This window comes from Brienomyrus brachyistius, chromosome 3 (assembly GCF_023856365.1).
Source record: "Brienomyrus brachyistius isolate T26 chromosome 3, BBRACH_0.4, whole genome shotgun sequence".
Classification (NCBI taxonomy): Eukaryota; Metazoa; Chordata; class Actinopteri; order Osteoglossiformes; family Mormyridae; genus Brienomyrus; species Brienomyrus brachyistius.
Genome location: NC_064535.1, coordinates 22748291 through 22766998, shown reverse-complemented (window position 1 = coordinate 22766998; position 18708 = coordinate 22748291). Strand labels below are relative to the sequence as shown.

General features: G+C 43.5%; 1 protein-coding gene across 1 annotated transcript in view; it reads left to right on the top strand.

Moving 5' to 3' along the window:
- Positions 1-14169: 14169 nt before the first annotated feature.
- The window catches only part of LOC125739277 (A disintegrin and metalloproteinase with thrombospondin motifs 20), a 35199-nt gene continuing 30660 nt past the window's right edge, over positions 14170-18708 (top strand). The window contains exons 1-3 of the mRNA XM_049009187.1: positions 14170-14310; positions 14496-14854; positions 18192-18330. Of these exons, the coding sequence (XP_048865144.1) occupies positions 14220-14310; positions 14496-14854; positions 18192-18330 (589 nt within the window). The 5' untranslated portion in view covers positions 14170-14219. The remainder of the gene's footprint in view (positions 14311-14495; positions 14855-18191; positions 18331-18708) is intronic.

Sequence of the window (18708 nt, the reverse complement as noted above, 5' to 3'; positions counted from 1 at the left end):
TCTTCATAACCTTGTATTTTACAACACAAGTACATTTCTCAAGGCTATAAATAAATGTTTCATACATTCCAGTCACATCAATGTCCCTTAGCTTCAGTGCTACGCCACAATGTTGGCTGATCACGTGTTATAATTCTTAATTAATAAATCTTTCTGTAGCTCCTGACCTTCAGCAAGTAGAGCATTGCAATAACGACGCAAAAGTCTGTATTCAAATGGTTTCTTCTCTTCATTTTAAGTTGCTTTGGATAAAAGCATCAAATAAGTGAGTGAAATATTAGATTCCGTAGTTTGGGCTACTCACAACAAGCAGGATAACCAATTAGTGCTTTTCATTTGGTTCTGCCAGATAAAGGAATCCCCTCAACTGACATGTGGAAAAGCCGAATGACCTTTGAACTCGCATCTTTTCTGCCCCTTTCATAGAAACTCCACCGTGTGCCCCTACTGGCCTCTGTGTGTCACATGATCACACTGCAGGTGCGGACCCACATTGGTCTGAGTTGGAGGCTCCATTGCTCCATGCTGTGCTACAACACTATCGCATGGTGGTATGTGGCTTTGCAGGTTAAACCTCTGTGCCCACGATCAGAAGGTCGCTGGGTCAAGTCCTTTGGTTAGCAGAGTGATTTCACTGTTAGGCCCCTCAGCAAGGCCCGAAACACTCCCCCCCCTTTGTTCCAGGGACTGTCTACCCTACTTTCTCAAATGTATGTTGCTACACATGAAAACATATGCTAAAAAAACAATTCGCGTTAATTCTGAGTAGTCTTATAGGTCTGTGGCATCTGAGCTTGAAGTGAAGGTCTGCATGACAGACTTCCTCCAGGTGCAAAGAATACGGGAAGGAGGTGGCATGGTTTAGGGGCTTCTAAACCCTATTTAGGGGGGCTTCAATCCCCCTATTTTTTGTCTGAGCCTCCCCTGAAAAAAAGAATATTTTTGTATACATTTCGTCCCCCCACTTGGCATACTTTATCATGAAGGACACATCCTTATTCAGCTAATTTTATTACCTGGTGGGTGGCATCCCATACTTCTTCAGGAGGGTGAGTCCCCTTAAGGGGCAAATCCTAGAATCACCCCATATAGGAAACCGTGAGGGATGGAGGACAATCATCCCAATCTGACCTCCTGAGCTTGTTGTATCGAGTTTGGCCACAGGAGCAGCTGAACAAAGCTCTGTTTGGTTTCTTTGAGAAACAGGAAGGAGAACAAAATGTCTGCCCTCACGGCTCTTATTACTTCCTGAACACTCACGGGAAGGTCAAAGGTCAGAGGTCATGCCCGTGGTTTCTAGGCGTAGGACTCTCGACGTTCTCCCTCTCTGCAGCTGCATGGGATGTTGTAATACTCTGGTGAGTTTAAGTTAAATTTAATGGGGTGATGTTTGCTGTCACATGCACCACTGCCTTTAGTCCTGATCCTGAACTGCAAAATATCTAGATCATATTTCGTATGGTGCAATATTTGGACACCCTGATTGGTGAGCTGCATTCTGTTTTTAATCCAGTAAGGAATGAATTCATTCTTCTTTTGCTGTAGTACTTCAAAGTTTGTTTTGTGTCATTTGTTTGAGGTTGAAATATGAGTTATCTATACTAGACAGGCTTGAGAATACAGAAATGTGTAATATGCACTTCAAGGGATCACTTGCATCATTATCTTCCCAAAAATAGGGTGGCTGGTTCTTGGGTTCTCACTTTAGTTCAGGGACTAACCCTAAGCAGAATTTGATTGTGGAGATTGCACGACTGTGGGAATTGTGAAGACTTCAAAGCGAGAGAAAGGCTTTTAGAAAGTATATTGAATATGATGGGCTTCAGACATGTGAAATGACAAAGAGGAGAAGCAGGTGTCCAGATCTTCAAACCGCTCCCATCTGGATGTTGACTTTCTTGGCTGTGCAGACTAGTAAGGGCATGTCATGGTTGGGCCAATCTCTTGCTCAGAGCTCTGATTTTGTTACTTTTGCATTGAGTTGAAATGTCTGAACTCTCTATATTTGGGAGAGAAAAATATGTGTTTAACTTCTTCCCCAATTAATGGATTTCTTTGGTCACATATGTTTCTCGGCTCTGCCCCTCACACACATCGCTACCATTTTGAATCATCATATCGATTTCAAGAATATCTTACAGGCAGAAGTATATTTTGGAACAATGAACATGACTTCTGAGGAAAGTTCCCAGTATGACGAGTTTATTAATGACAGAAATTGTATGACAAATATAATTTCATTGGTCAGCATGACCCCAGAGCTCTGCTGCCACATCTCGTATACTTGAGTTAGGCCGAAGGACATCTAGAACCAGAGCTTTGTGTCGCGGATCACTTTGATCCATTCCCGCACTTTTTAATTTGCAAGTTCTTGCATTCCATCCCAAAATAACCTGGCCAAAAGCATGGGATCCCTGGCCAGGAGCAGGTCATCCTTAGTGTGACTTTTCTCGGGGTAGACTCTCAATGAGTTCCAGCTGACGGTTCATACCATTTCTAAAGAACAAAGCATGTTGCGGTGTATCATTAACACTTACACAGCACAAATTTATGAGTGCCTAAAGACTAAATCGGGCTAATTCCCATGTGCTATCCTCTTTGTGTAAAACCCTGTCTGAATGTTGATGTTGCTGTAGGGGTGTCTTGATGAAGAGGCCAGGCCTTCATCTCGTGAGTGTGATGTTTAATAGGTGTAATGCTGCACATTGAATGCTGCCAGTTTTCATACTGGGATCCTTCAAGCTCAGGGATTCTGACTGTATTAAGCAGTGTTGCTATGATGCGAATGCTAAATGCTAAAATCATCTAATTGTATGGACCTTGTTGTCCAGACAAAACCAGAGAGTTAGTGTAGCTGTAGTTCACTTCCTCCTGCTTTAAAGTCCTCGAGGGGAAAGCCTTTGGACGGCAGAATGTGTTGCCAAAATATCGTGAGGAGGAGCTTTTAGCCTCAGTGACTTTGTGTGATTTGGGGAGGGGGGGGGGGGGCTTAACATAGGCTATTATTAAGCAGAACATCAAACACTCCTGGAAGTGTTGGGTTGACATATGGACTATAGAGCACAGATGACTACATAACCACAGACCAGCAGCCAAGAGTATTCTCCTTAGGAAGATTATAGTTTAAATAAATAAAATGTAATAGTATTACAGTATTACAGGTGTGGAGTATGAATAGTATTGTGTGGTTTATCTGTCCTCCGTAGGCACTCTGGTTTTCTAACCCACAATGCTAGCATGTGTAATTAGGATAACCAGCATCTCTACATTGCCCTCAGTGAGTTTGTATTTATGCCCTGTGATGGACTCGCATCCCGTCCCTAGTTTTGTGCCCTGTATTGCTTGGCATAGGCTCCAGGCCCATGCCAACTGGATAGAATATGAGTGGAGGAAAGGACAGATGTATCATAGTGACTGTAAGGGTAATAATTACTGATTTTCCAAATTAAATCGAAATTATACAGGAGGCACAGTGACAAGCTGTAGTACCTCCTGCCCCTAATGGCTCTTTCCCACTGTCACCAGGAACCAAGCTTTACTGGAACCGTACCACAAACTGATGGTTTTCCATTGCAGAGTATGCAAGCCGTATCCGTACCCGACCGGTACCTGTGCCGACGTTGCGTCACCACCTAAAAGGCTGAAATGCATGAAGTTACCGGTGTTCTGTGAATGGATTATCTGAAGGAAAAAAAAGGCATATTCTATATATTATTCATTATTAGTAACATCACACATCAGACTGATAGTTCAAAAGATGTCAAATGAATGGAGGGTATTTAGTTGTACAAAACCAATGACTTTGTCCCTCAATAAACTGCCACTAAATCTGAATCTGAAGGCATCTTGGCACTAAAACATGATCCTTTGCTTTTCCCCAATGTTTTAATGCTACATTGTCGAAGCATTTGCTGCGTTGGTGCCTGACTTTCTATGGGCTGCATTAGGCCGCTGCTCTGATGAACAGCTTCTTCATTCGGAGTTAATTCCTGCGTAACGCATTGTCGTGTTTCTTCAGTAATTCTCTCTGGCTTTTGTGTGTTTCCTCCCCTTTTATCCTTTCGTTCCTTTAGTGTGGCACCCTGGTTCCTCAAAAGATCTTTGCCAGTCACGTTATAGGTAATTACTAAGGGAGGGTTTAGGCACGGGTGGAGCTGGGGGGTGTCGTCGGAGTACAGGGTTAAAGGGTGTCAGTGGACTTCCATCCCCCTGTAGCAGGATTTGTAGGTCGGGAGGGTTTCTTTTGTCAGGTGCTGTGTGGCTTTTTTGTCTGTAACAACTTTTTTTTTTTTTTACTCAGGCTATTGAGGGGTCTGGTAAGCTAAGTGCTGATAGATCGGCCATTTATAGTTGTATATGCTAACAAAGCTATAGTGAACTGTGAATGTAGCAACTACGAATCGTGGCTCTGTTGTGTCAGTCAAGTGCCCTTTCTCTATAGAGACCCCTAGAAACCCTAAAGGATTTTTATGTCAAGCTAGGGCACTCGTTAGTCTCTCTCTCTCTGTTTCCCATTATCTTTCCCATTCTGACTCCTTCTTTTTTGTACTATGAAATCTGATGTGATGAATGATAGTCAATAGTCTGCTACATCCTGGGCTTTCTGAGGTCCTTAAAACAGCTCCACTACATTCGTAATTAGTTTAATTGGACTGATTTTGCAGTGGTTTCTAAAGACTCTAATGGCTACAAGGATTTAAGTACATTTTCCCCCTCAGCGGCCTCGTGAGTTTAAATACCAACCCCTCCCCACCTGCCAGAAAACCAGTCAACCACAGGCCTGACCTCTTCCTACCACCACTAAAGTTAGTTTAAAGTTTAACAGGTGAAATATGCTGGTCAGCACTGTACGGGTACCTTAGCATTGTGACTAGCAGGTATCTGCTTTCTCCAGTCACTTGTCCTTAAAATCACTGTGACCCCAAGCAAGTAGGACACAGTGTTCAGATGCACTGCTGTACTGGATTAATTGACTGGAGTGGTCATATTTACTGGGTTAATGGACCTGAATGGTCAGATGAATGGGTGTACCAGATTAATAAATGGAATACCTCAGCTGTGCAGGTATACTGGGCTCACGGAGCAAGCTGTAAAGGCAGAGAGGTCGGATTCACCAGTGAATCAAACCATGCTAGGGCTCGATCTTTTGTATTCTGCATTTGTAGGCATGAGAAGATTAATCCATACAGGCTGTTCATGAACATTGTTTCAATTAACGCAGAATTTGATTTGTTATTTAAGAGCTACCTCTCTTGGAAATTATTGTGATTTGTATGGTGATTTATGTGCCTTAGTGGTGGTTGAAATCATACGTATATCCTGTTTTATCATGTTTATATATAACGGCAATGTGCTGGTAATACAACAAGAAGTCCTTTCCGTGGTGGGGTATGTGTTTTGTGACTAATGAGGGTTTGAGAGAGAGAGTGAGAGAGAGACAGAGAGAGAGAGAGAGAGAGAGAGAGAGAGAGAGAGAGCTTATTAATCCCTTAGAGGGAAATTCTCATGTTACGACAGCATTAATAACAACATGTAACAAAATATAACATACCTCACACCAGGCATGTTTAATTGGATTTTTTTTTCCCTTTTTAATTCACGGCCTCCACATCACATACAACCAACTGGGCACCAAAAGCTGACCCATTAGACACAAGTTATAGTCCTTGACAAAGTGTGGTGGTTCACAGAGCCCTGCTGGTTTTCTGGGTGATGGGTAAGAATGTGGGAAGGTGTTACCAGCATGGAGCGCCTGGCCGTTCACCATCACCCCCCCCCCCCCCCCCCCCCATTCGACTGTTTGACTTCAGTGGGCTTTGCTGCCTGGGAAGTCGAGTAGGCGAGCTTCCCCAAGTCATTAAGGAGAGGCTTGAAAAGACTGTCACCAGGAAGGAGATAAGCTGCGTGGTGGGGGTGGGGGATAATGGTGGCTCTGTGGATGGGGGGGGGGGGGGGGAGATTAGGGTGGCCTGAAAAGGAGGAAGCCAGCGGCCTCCAGTAGGTGTGAGAGGCGCTGAATGGGGGAAATCCCTCAGCATTCCAGGGATCCCCCTGCATCCCGGACCTCTTGGAGCCGTGGCGCTTGCTGGACCAGCCTCGCGTGAGGAAGTCGACCCCTGTGGAGAAAACCCCGCATCCCTCAAGGCAGGCTGGGACCCTCATTCACGGCTCAGTGGAGCAAGATCCGAATGACAGACTAACAGTTAGATCACGGTGTTCTGCCGCTGTTATTCCATACCGCACCAGCAGCCGTCACACCAAACCAGTTCAGGCTGCATTTACATGGATGGGGACGTCCAATGGGCAATAGCGCTGTAGTACCACCCTAACCACCCATTTACATGGGGCCCTTCGAGGTCATTACATTAGGTGCGGACCCCAAAATGACTTTTCGAATGGGGCCCCAGAAATGACAGACCGGCCCCTGCCGATGGCCTCAGCTTGACACTTGCGCACGTAGCCCTCGAATAACTTCTTCCCACAACTGTAAGCGGGTTCTTGCTACTTAGTAATCAACATGCAACGAGCATGAAGCTTTTCATGTTACCATCCTGCCTGATATCCCGCTGCTTGTAAGGGTCCTTGGGGCGGCATGTGAGACAGGAAGTAGCCGGCAGGAAGTTGCATCGATGAGTTTGAGCGTTGCATCTCTTCCGGTTTTCAAAACCATTCAACGATTGACAGAGCAAGGCCCTGAGGTTGCTGAAAGACTGTGTGGTAGAGTAACGGGTGTCTCTGTGTGAATACTCCTGCAGCATATCCTGCACAGTTTCAGGAAATTGCAATAAATGCACAGTACAGTGACAAGTCAGTCAGCACCCCAAGTCTGACATTTTTGCGCTATAATCTGCTGCTGCTGGGTAACATCGATGACTAGCGTGATGAATGGGCATTTTGTCTGCATTTATCTCTGAATGTCAGATTCAATGCACGGAACATGGCTGAAGGAACCGCCATACTCTCTTCTCACTTGCTTTCCGGTCACGGGTTTCAAGCTCGTAATTCATGAAACTTTACTTTCCAAAAGGACAGAAGGACGAGGGCTGGGACACTGGGGTCAGTCATGTGACCATCCCCGTTAACCTTGCTTTGCCTTGTGACAACCTCCCCACAGACACGTCAAAGTCGCAGATCGCTTTTGCGTGCTCTGCTCACCTTCCCTTTCCTTGTCTGCAGAAACGGTGATTATTATTTTTTTTTACATTCTTTTATTTGAGATCACAGCTCCCCTTGAAAAGGGAATCCCCGAAAATGAGGCTCCGGGTCGAATTCCCCATTTTGGGGTCGCTCTCTGTGCCCAGAGCAGTATAAGCTTTCCCACAGGACAGTAATGACTTGGGAATGATCTTTCACGCACATTAGTCTCCTGTTACAAAATGTAACCAGCTGCCTCCTTCAAAGAGGATGAGTGTCGACCACACTGGGTTTCAGCTTTAGCTTTTAGTTTTGTTCCACAGAGGTCTCCGCGCAGGAAGACCGGCTACGGGGACGGACTCACTAAGCAGCAGCTCTGGAGAAGAGACGGAACGGCCTCAGTGTTTCGCCTCCTCGCCTGACCTGGGGAGACACGCGTAGAGATCTTGTTTGCCCGTTAAGTGGGTGGCTTCTCGCTCGCCGTAGCAGTGGCCTGATTGGAAGCCGGTCCCGAAGAACGCACGGCATAAATGAGTCACGTCAGGGAGGTGCTGAATTTCGCGTTTAAACAAACACGCAGCGTTTGATGCGCTCTTCACACGCAACGGGCAGGCAGAATGTCATCCATGCTGTTGTCACGCAAGATGCCACCCAGGACAGGTTCCTGTGTTCCGTTTATAGAGTTTGAATAGGAATTTCGTGCATCTTAATTAATGTGGCCCAGCGGAGGTATCTGAGGTCCGGAAGACTCCTTTTTGATGTGGTTCCATGGAGACTCTGTCCCGAGTTTAGGATGTGAGTCATATCCATAGATGGTTTTCTGGGTGATTCCTTCCGTGCTCTGGGTCTGGAAGATACAAAAAGAAAACTAGCAAACACTTGATTTAATGGTGTTGTTCGCATGACGTGATAAATCTCTAATTTTGTCTAAGATGGGTTTTTTTTATGTAACATATATTTCATGCTGAATTTTCCATTGGGATTCTGTTCTCTGCTGAATATTTCTATCACTTTGTTGCAACCTGCTCCCGTGCATGTGAAGTGGTCATGTGACTGCCATGTACACTAAAGACGCACACAGACTCCGTCTTGCTCCCCCCACCAAACGCTTTAGGTCCTCTGTGCAAATCCTGCTGCAAATTATTTAATAATTAGCAAAAATAAAAGAACACGGGGGTGTTCTTTGTGCTTCTTGCCACAGTGCCACAGCGGTCTGATAAACCACAGGCTGGACAGGAACAGTCTTTACCCATGAGGTCATCAAACAGGCCCTGTTTAGAAATTCAGCCTGTTCTGAAAATCAGCTCCCATGAGTCATTGCAGCTGCGAATCAGCCTGGTCTTTAACAGGTGGTCACAACCTCAATCAACACAGGATTATTGTAGTGTGTCGGCTCAGAGCCCCATGTGTGATTATACAGTGCCCCGCATATATTATTCCGATGCTGTAGGGGGTCAGCTATATACGCTATGACAGCACATTTATGTTCCTGTAATTATTGAATGTCTTAAGGTAAACTTTACAATACTGCAGTGCCTCACTTTGATTTCATTTCAGTGTAAGAACTTGGCCTTGCGCCCCGTTTCCTAAAGAATACCAGATTTCATTAAATCTTCATGAATAGATCAGACATACAGCCAGCTGTGTTCGCATTCTTGGTGCTGATGGGAAGGTGTGGAAAAGTTTAGTGCATAAGTTTTCTTATGGTCAGTGTGTGACTAATTCTGCCCCCCCCCTGTGTTCAGAAACAATAAGAGTGGAGTGGGGAGGGTCTCGTGCTTGAGTAGAAGGAACGGAATGGATCAGAACAAATACACAGATTGAATGAGTGACTAGGGCAGCAGATTGCATTGTGGTCAGTGGTTTGGTCTTTGGATCAAAAAACTTTGTTGCCTCAAATTCTAGCAGGGACTTGAATAAACAATGAAATGTAAAGTAATCATTTAAAAAGGCAGGGAGAAGAAGGAAGCCAATTCAGACACGGCTATGGTCATACCCGCAGGTGCGGCGGGTGCATGTGAAGGGGGGTGTATTGTGGGGAAAGGGGATGCTGTTCAGGACTGGTGACAAGGGCAAAGAACTTCCCCAGTGTAGGGGTGGCTGATCAGGCCCCAGCCTGAGAACCATGCAGGTGCAGCTCTGAAACGTGATAGGTCTAGTGATTGAAGTTCTTAGCTGATGAATACCCGTTAAACGTACAGCCTCCCATTGCTGAATACCCGTTAAACGTACAGCCTCCCATTGCTGAATACCCGTTAAACGTATAGCCTCCCGCTGCTGAATACCCGTTAAACGTACAGCCTCCCATTGCTGAATACCCGTAAAATGTACAGCCTCCCGCTGCTGAATACCCGTTAAACGTACAGCCTCCCATTGCTGAATACCCGTTAAACGTACAGCCTCCCATTGCTGAATACCTGTAAAATGTACAGCCTCCCGCTGCTGAATACCCGTTAAACGCACAGCATGCCGACGTTGAATACCTGTTAAATGTACAGCCTCCCGCTGCTGAATACCCGCTAAACGTACAGCATGCCGCTGTTGAATACCTGTTAAATGTACAGCCTCCCGCTGCTGAATACCCATTAAACGTACAGCCTGCCGCTATTGAATACCTGTTAAATGTACAGCCTCCCGCTGCTGAATACCCGTTAAACGTACAGCCTCCCGCTGTTGAATACCTGTTAAATGTACAGCCTCCCGCTGTTGAATACCTGTTAAATGTATAGCCTCCCGCTGTTGAATACCTGTTAAATGTATAGCCTCCCGCTGCTGAATATTTGTCAAATATATAGGCTCCTTGGTATAGACGTCATATACCAAAGTTGATCTGTACAGTACCTGGGCTGGCACGGTGGTGCGATGGTTGGCATTGTTGCCTTACACCTCTGCAGACCTGGGATGCAGTTTTTGTCCTGTTTCTGCTTGCAGAGTTTGCATGTCATCATGTCATTTCCACATGAAACAACCCAAATCTCTTCTGCTCTGTAAATCCTACTTATTGTACATTTACGTTTTACATTTCACCCCTTGGGTCGCCAAAAAGCATCTCTCTATCTCTTCAGAACCACCGAGAAACAGACACTAGATCCCTCTAAATGATTTCGAAAGCCAGCAGGCCTTTCCAGAATGATCCTTGTTAACTGGGACCTCATGCAGCATGCCAGGCAGAGGAACTGGGTGACCAGGTGGGGGCAGAGTGAGGAATGCCAGCGGGGAGAATGTCAGCAAGGAGAGAGGCTGGCACATAGCCATGTTTGGGGAATAACAGACACGTTTAATGAGCATGTCTCCAGATGGAGGTCAAGCCCATAGGAACGCATTTAACCCCCACCAGGGAAGGGGATTCTAAAGGACACTATAAGACTTGCTTGTCTTTCAGCTGCTTCCAATTAATTAATTATTAACGAGTATGTCAGCTCCTACATGTAAAGCCTTCACTGTCCCACAGCACCTTTCATTGAAACCATGAAAGTGAAGATCTTATTCACATCCAAACGGCTGTCAAGTAGGTGAACTCAACTGCCGTTAGTAGCAGCTTTATCTTCTGCTTTGAGGTTTCAGAACATTTTCTCTTTCTTCCAAAAGAAGGGTTTTATATGCAATCTGTTTTAAGTGACCTTCTGTGGTGGATGCAGTGGTTCATCCCTGCATGATTCTGTAGATATATCCCTTGAATGTTATTATTTACATCTGCATATTTCTTAGACACTTTGAAAAAAAAAACATCTGTTTTTTTATACTGGAATATAATCACCTCTTCTGTAGAATGACATTACTGAGCTTTCTGTAATGAAGACCCCACCTGACATGCCAGGTCTTGCTAAGTGGAATGGTGATATTACAATACACAAAGGATCTTTACCTTTCCATAGCTCGATTTCTTTACATGTTCATACATATCAAATTTAAGCACTGGGCAGTTTAACAAATATAGGATTAATTTGTCACAAACACAGGTGAGGGTATCATTGTGAATTTGGCCTGGATTTGAACGGGGCTTCCAGTACTGGGCCAACTGTCTTGTTTTCAGAACGTGGGACAACTCTTTGTTTCTCTCTGCTTAAGAAATAGGCATGATTTCTGAAGTTTTGCAATAACATCTTGAATCTGAAATGTGATTGTACCTGCTGCCAGTTACCAGGGCTATTTTGTTGGGGGGGGGGGGATTCGTGTTGCTCTCAAAGAAAGGGAACTATGAATATTCAGGAAACGGTGGTTGTTTCCTGCCACTAAATCGTCCAGCATCCTCTTCTCACAAAGTCCGTAGCAGAAGCTTGAGGGAAGCTTCTCGGCATAAATTAAGCCTTTTTTGTTGCAAGTCTTAAAAGCTGGATATTCAGAGAGTGGCACAAGTCACTACATTATGGATGGGTTAATAGAATGACTCTTGTTTACTAAGTAAATAACATTAATCGAGACTATTTTCTTTTTTGTTTATTCTAAGATAACAATGTAAACAGCACAAAGCTTCTAGGTAGAGAGATGGGGCAAATAATGAGTCTGTCACCTAAACGCTGCCTCTGTGAACCTGATCTGTTTGGGGTCTTCATGAATCCAGGGGTTAGCAAAGACATACAAACGAGGCCTGAGAACCTGGCAACTCGGTAGACCGTGTTTTGTGCAAAATGGTGTTTATCTTAAAGTTTGATTGCAAAATCACAAATGACAGCAGCAACTTAGACTACGCAGGTGTGTTTAACGTATGAAGAGGATATATGAAATAACAAGTCTGGTAATGGATGATTTTACAAGTTGCTTGCTTGCAGGGCTTTGAAAAGAACACTCTTGGACCAATATAAGCAATTTAATACTTTAGATTAAACATGTCCAAACTTTCCATAACTGAAAATAGGTTTACACAAGACTCATCCTTAATAAAAAAAATACTTCATTTAATCTTTTATTTGAGAAAAAAAAAATTAAGAGCTGAATCGCAACATAATTGTTTTGTGCACTTGCGGTAGAGTACTTGTCCTGTCCTGTAAAAGAGGGTAACTGCAGCCTTTTACTCTCGAAGTAGGTCATCACTAACTGAAGAATTAAAAAAAACAATTGGTCTATAAGAGATTATTTAACAGTTCTTCCAATTTTATGTTTCGATATTGCATTTGCTGAGTTGTTTGACTCGAGAACTCACTGAAATACACGACGGTCCCAGTGGTGAAAAGATGAGGTTGCAACCTCATGAATCTTTGTCTTAAGATGCAAGTCCCAGTGTTCGCACTCAGTGAACCTTATACAGAGGGTGTGTAGTTGTTTGAATACTCACCAGCCAACCTTTTTCAAGCAGGCGGAAGAGAGAAGCCAATCACTTTTCTAGTTTGCCAATTACCCCATGTATCAGCTTAAAGAGACTAGATATGTAGATTAACAAAACAGCACAGAAATTAATGCTCTCTCACTCTACTCAACTCTCACTCTTGCTGAAATACCGGCTTACATTAGACTTAAAAAATATATTAAATACCATTATATATAAATTCTCAGATGTGCGATTCTCCCAGTGTGTCACTAATAAATTACTAAACAGAAGACAAGATGAAACAGTAAAGTTTTCCCTAGAAGTAAAAGTACTTTTTCACTCAACATAAAGTTTATGTTTATGTAGGAGCAAATGTAAAAACTATTAAATATTTGTCTTATCTCAACACTGAGGGTTTAATCCATTGCGTGGAAGTCAGCTGTTGTTACAGAACGCTCACTGAGAGTGGATGTGTAGATAGCTAAAATTGTCCTTAGTTTTAAAGAGCTACAGTATCAACTGCAGCTCTCCATTGTATTTGTGCTGGGGTGATAATGTGTGTTTTCATGGTTGCATCCAGTGGTGTTTGAGGGGAAACACTTCTAGGGCCACTTGGGGCAAAGGTCAACAGTGGCGAGTCATTGGACAATGAAGCTTTCGAAATGAGGAATTAGGATGGAAACAAAATGGTAGTTTGTTGATGACATTGTCATTCCATCCATACAGAATTTGTCTCCACACGCAGGACAATTTTAAGGTAGCGGGGTCATGACCTTGTCGCAGTGCTTGATTTCGAGAGCTGACTTTTGTTGACTGTATTGAAGGGGAAGTGTGAAGTGAGTGTACAGGTGGTGCTTGTCTGCAGCAATTTTGTGTAGCTGAAGAGGACAAGGTGAATTTCCCAATTCGCCAGACAACAAAACTATGGAAGATGCGCGCTACCCATCAAAGTTGGAAGTGGAACATCATGCTGCAGTCTGGGTTTTGTAGTACAAGACATGTGGCAGGTATTTAACAAATAAAGCACGCATTTTATAATTAATTATAATCACAGTCGAAATTAGTGTTTATTTATCCTTACCCAGCATGCACTATGGAAGAATGTACGAGATTGTGGCGAGATTATTTCCAGTTAATTTTAGAACTAGGTTGCATAGCGATTGATGTTGACGGACGTATCAATATAGACTGTCTACCACGTTAAATATTTATATTATGATCCTAGAAAATGTTCTTTTTGGACACGCAATTAACTTAGCTGAACAATGTTACAATCACACGGGAATCTGAAAATCTGTTGACAACTCGCTGTCTCGAGGTATAATATGGACAGATGTATTCGTGTGATGTTGTTGCTTTGCGGTAATATAAATTTTATCGGTGTCGTTTATGTTTACATGTATTTAAAGATAATATGGATGCCCAAATCAGTAGGGTGCACACATTTTATACATTTCCCAAAACAGCGCTGGAGCATGCAGCCGAGTGCGAACGAAGTTGTGGGGGGAGAAATCGTCCCGTGATTGGTCAGCCAGGCCGGGGGCGTTCCTAGTCGCCCGCAGCGTGTGTACTGGGATGGCTGAAGAAAAGTTTGACTGGCACTTCTCTTCCCATCGACCTAAGCTGAATATGCACCATTCTGTAGGGAAAAAATTGTGGATGAGATGAAGCCAATGCTTTTCGTGGGACTCCTGCTGCACCAAGCCACAACGGATCCCACGGCCTCATCTTGACAAGTCGGGCAAAGGAGGGTGAGGGTGGGGGTGGGAGGGGGGTGGGAAACTGCTGGAGAAGGTGCTGTCCTGGAGGCGCGAGACGTGGTTTCTTCGTTGAAGAAATCATGAAGTTTACAGTTTGGTTTGTTGGACTCGCATGTCACCTGTCAGCATTCGCTTTGAAGTTACTGGACTATCGATTCCATCCCAAACAAGGTATGTAATCAACTTGTACCAAGATCAGTACCATGATTTCAAAATACTGGGCAAGGTGTCCAGGTGTAAAGCTGGGCTAAGCTGCCTGTTCCTTCCTGGTGCGTGATTTATATTCTTACAAACTGATGTACTAATATACAATTGTTTGTTCATTGTGCATTAATGTCTCTTTGCTTGTCTTGCAGAAAACTTCATCAGACAGCTGTCGTCTTATGAGATAATCACCCCGCTCCGTATAAATGACTTTGGAGAAAAGTTCCCACATTCTCTGCACTACAGAAGAAAACGGAGAAGTGCTGACTCTCATTTTCCTGAGTTACGGGCGCATTATAAAATTGATGCTTTTGGGCAACGCTTTGACCTCAACTTAACCGCCGACTCCGAATTTATTGCACCGTCTTACACGGTGACACACATAGGAGCGAAATATAAAAACACCACCGATTCGCAGCCAAGCGAATCCGATATGAGGCATTGTTTTTTCCGCGGTCATGTCAATAATAGAAGGACATTTACGGCAGTCTTCAGTCTATGCACTGGTCTTGTGAGTATTGTTTTTAAATTATCATTTAGTGGAAGTTCTGTTTAGAGCTACCCATGTTGCAGGCTTTGGTAGTTCAATGAGAAAACTGAAATGTTAAGTTTATTTCTGCACATACAGTATAGGTAAATTTATGTTTATAGTTGTGCGCATATAGATGCGCGATAGAACAGTATGGATCCGAGCCTGTCCTACCAGTATGTAGCCTAGATAAATTATCGAAATTTGTTCCATTTTATTGTGTCACTCTGTCCCACTTCTCCTTCCTGCGTCTGGCACATGAATTACGCATAATAGAAAACAAAGTTAATCACCCACTGATAATATGCATACATGAATTATATCAGTTATAGATTAATGATATAACCTATAATCGCGTCAGCGCTGAGAAACGTCTGTACTGCGTAAGAATTGCTAGACACGTAGAAGGACAGTTAGTAGCTGGTTAACTAAACTAAATTAATGAGCTGTCAGGACTGTCATAGAAAATGAATGAAAAGAAAGACTGGCGGAAACACTTGGGATGCGCGTCCTCGCTGCGACTCGCGGGGGGCACCGGCTCCGGTGACGTCACGAGCTCGGCGGTCGCTGGAGAGGTTCTTGCGCTCGTGGCCGGTCAGCATCTCCATAACCGCTGATAGAAACTCGGCTTTCTCCCGCTTCATTTTTCTTCTATAACTATTTAAAAGACTGTGTAATATTGTACATTTAACGCGGAACCAACTATTTTGATACTAAGTGGTATGTATTGTGTTTTCAAGTACAGCACGGATCCGTTGTGGGGCCGTATCAGCAAGTTGTATTACGTACTGCGCGAAAAGGCATATATAATATTGGCAAGTAATAGTGCAATTGGTCATCTACGGTGTCAGTAAAAAAAACTTGATTTCCAGATGTCTTAATCTGAATACCGTTTATATGTTCATTAACGCCGGGCTTATTAGCGTACTCATTTCTTATTTAAAAAAAACACACACGCATTTTGCTGGACCTCATGCTTTGACATGTAAGGAATCGGCATTTCAATCTGACCTCTGTACCCAGTGCTGTAAAAAATATTTGCCCTTGATTATGAGTTGTTAAATGTTTCACCATATATGTCAACTTCTCCTTCATAAAATTAACCGGAACAGATGACATCTAAAATATTACAGAAAACTGTCAAATTATATTCATTGCCTAGTTTTACTTGATATTAAGCTACATATCATTTCTAAAAGACTGCTGATGAAGGGTACATTGTCATAATCATTTATGTGGAATGGTGCAACTGCATATGATCAAAGTCAACCCCCTCCTTGTATGCTGCTGAAGTGAATTATATCCCATTGGTGTAATTCAGTGTTTCTCAGGATGGTCCTCAGGGACCCACAGATGGTCCACGTTTTACCCCCTCCCTGCCAGACAGTCCATGTTTTTGCTCCTTGGAGGGAGCAAAAATGCAGATTTTCTGCAAGTCCGTGAGGACCGCATTGGGAAGCACTGGTTCAATCTTTAAAAACAGTCATCATCAAGGCCAGTGGCCACATACTTATTTTTTTTTATTTGTATGCACGAACAAATAACGAAATCCTTAAACTGGACGATTTTGCAAATCCTCCTCAGTTTTTGAACATCGTCCTCAGTAAAACTGGACATGCCAGGAACAGTATTTGTTCTTTTGTAGATTGTGAATGATCAAATAAATCAGTCTCTAAAGACTACTCACAGGAGTCGTCAGTATTTTTCTGTCATTTGCAGTCAGTGACAGTGAAGGAATTGAATCTGAAGTTGGTCTCAGCTGGAATGCTCTGCATGACAGATATGCACTGGTACTGAGGTATTTCAGGAGGTGATACCATGCTGCAGTGATGCTCTCACAAATGAGCTGCCAATATCAGAGGTGTGTTTATCATTCAGATCTACCTCAGTGCTGACATTACAGACTATTCTGCTTGTCTAGTTGCTCGGAACATGGAGTTAGCAGGATGTCTGTGCTTTATACCAGAAGACAAATGAAGTTGAACATTAAGGTTCTTCATTTCATACCATACGGAACATTTACTCATTGTTAATTACCCTTTGACGTCACCCTATTGATTATATGGGGGGGGGACTTGTAAGTCATTTGTCAAATGTCTAACATGTTGTTTCACTTATTGTGGGGAGAAAAACAGTTTTCTGAAATGCTTAATGTAGTCTTTACAGGCATGTTTATTAAAGAATTAATACAACAGTACTTTCTTCGTGAAAAGAAAACGGCGGGAGGAAGGAAATGAGAACTCGATGGGCCTGGACATTGATGTGATGTGTCCGCCTTCTGTATTCCTGCTGTGTTTTTGTTTGACAATGAGATGCTGATGTCGAGCTTTAAAGACAATTCCATTCCAGTACTATGTGTCTAGATGCCGTATCTGCCAGAGCCTCCGACATGGACAGTTTTTTGCATTTGTTTTGGGAAAAACGTTGTCGTTTTGCAATGGTGCATAATGCGCCACTTGATGTATGCAAAGATGGATCACTACAAAGATAATCCTAAAGAATGGTTCGTACCCCTACAACATCCACATAGCACTGCATTCCAACACTGAGTGAGGGAAGTGGGGCAGTGAGTTAGACTCAGATTGCAAACACTGTCCCTTCTTTGGATCAGAAATTTGAATCCAAGCTGGATCAAAGATTTTACGTGATTATGATGATATTATGGCTGATCCCATCAGGTCATATTTCAGAAATCTGAGGTTTTTATCTAGATCTCATGGGTGGTACCGAAACTGTAGCATCAGTGTACAAGCCAGGATTTATAGTTTTCTGTAAAGCACGGCCTTGCCTTGTGGTCATATTTAGCTTCAAAGCTGCCCCACCCAAGACGAGGAGAGACCTGTCCACTGAGTCATAGGTGGATACAAACTACGTATCTTCAGGGCTCTTTTGAGGATGCTTCCCACGTCAGGCTTTAAGCAACTAATTGGCAATCTGCTTATACTAAGTACTTGTATTGCGATCACCTTGGCTTGCTGCATCCAAGCTACTCAAGAGTCTGGACATAAATGTATTATTTTCATTTTTATCTTAAGTAAAGTAGGACAGTGTTTTTGATGTGGCCCAACCTGTATAGGACCGTATGGTAGCCCAATGATGTAGTTTAAGTAATGGACAGCAAATTTGATTCTTAATCTCATAATTGAAATGTCTGTTTTATCAGTCAGCTCAATTTTGAATTACTTAATTTCAGCGAATGGGTAAATTTTAAACATGCGAGTCGCTGAGGTGAGTAAGCAAAATATAAACATGAATAATAAAAAGCAGTTAAACATTGTCACCTAGCTGACATATGGGCATTTGCCTGTTGTCTTTCTAGATTGGGACGTTTACCACGCACAGCGGTGACTATTTCTTGGAGCCCCTGATGAAAGCAGATGGAAGTGAGCATGAGGATGAGCACAGCAAGCCCCACCTGGTCTACCGGCACGAGAGGCGGCGGTCTGCACCGCATACAAGTAGGCAGTGGTTGGGCATGAAAAGCACATTGATGGTACTGAGTGGAGATGGCATGGGGGCACAGTGGTTAGCAGTGTTTCCTTGGCTCTACTTGTGTGGAGTTTCCATGTTCTTCCTGTGTTGACATTAGGTTTTCCCCACATCCTCTGGTGTCCCCCCACAGTCCAGTAACATGTGAAAGGAGTTCCCATATTGTCCATAGGTATGAATGTGTGTGTGAATGGTGTGTGTGTGTGTAAAGGCATAGAGGGACAGTTGGTGTGGGAAGGATAGCACGGCTTCAGGAAAGTGCCTGTCTGTTTGAAGGCGAAGAGTTAAAGCAGGAGGCGTTGTTCTCGTCTCTACAGTTCATCAGATATGAGCTACTCCCATGGTGC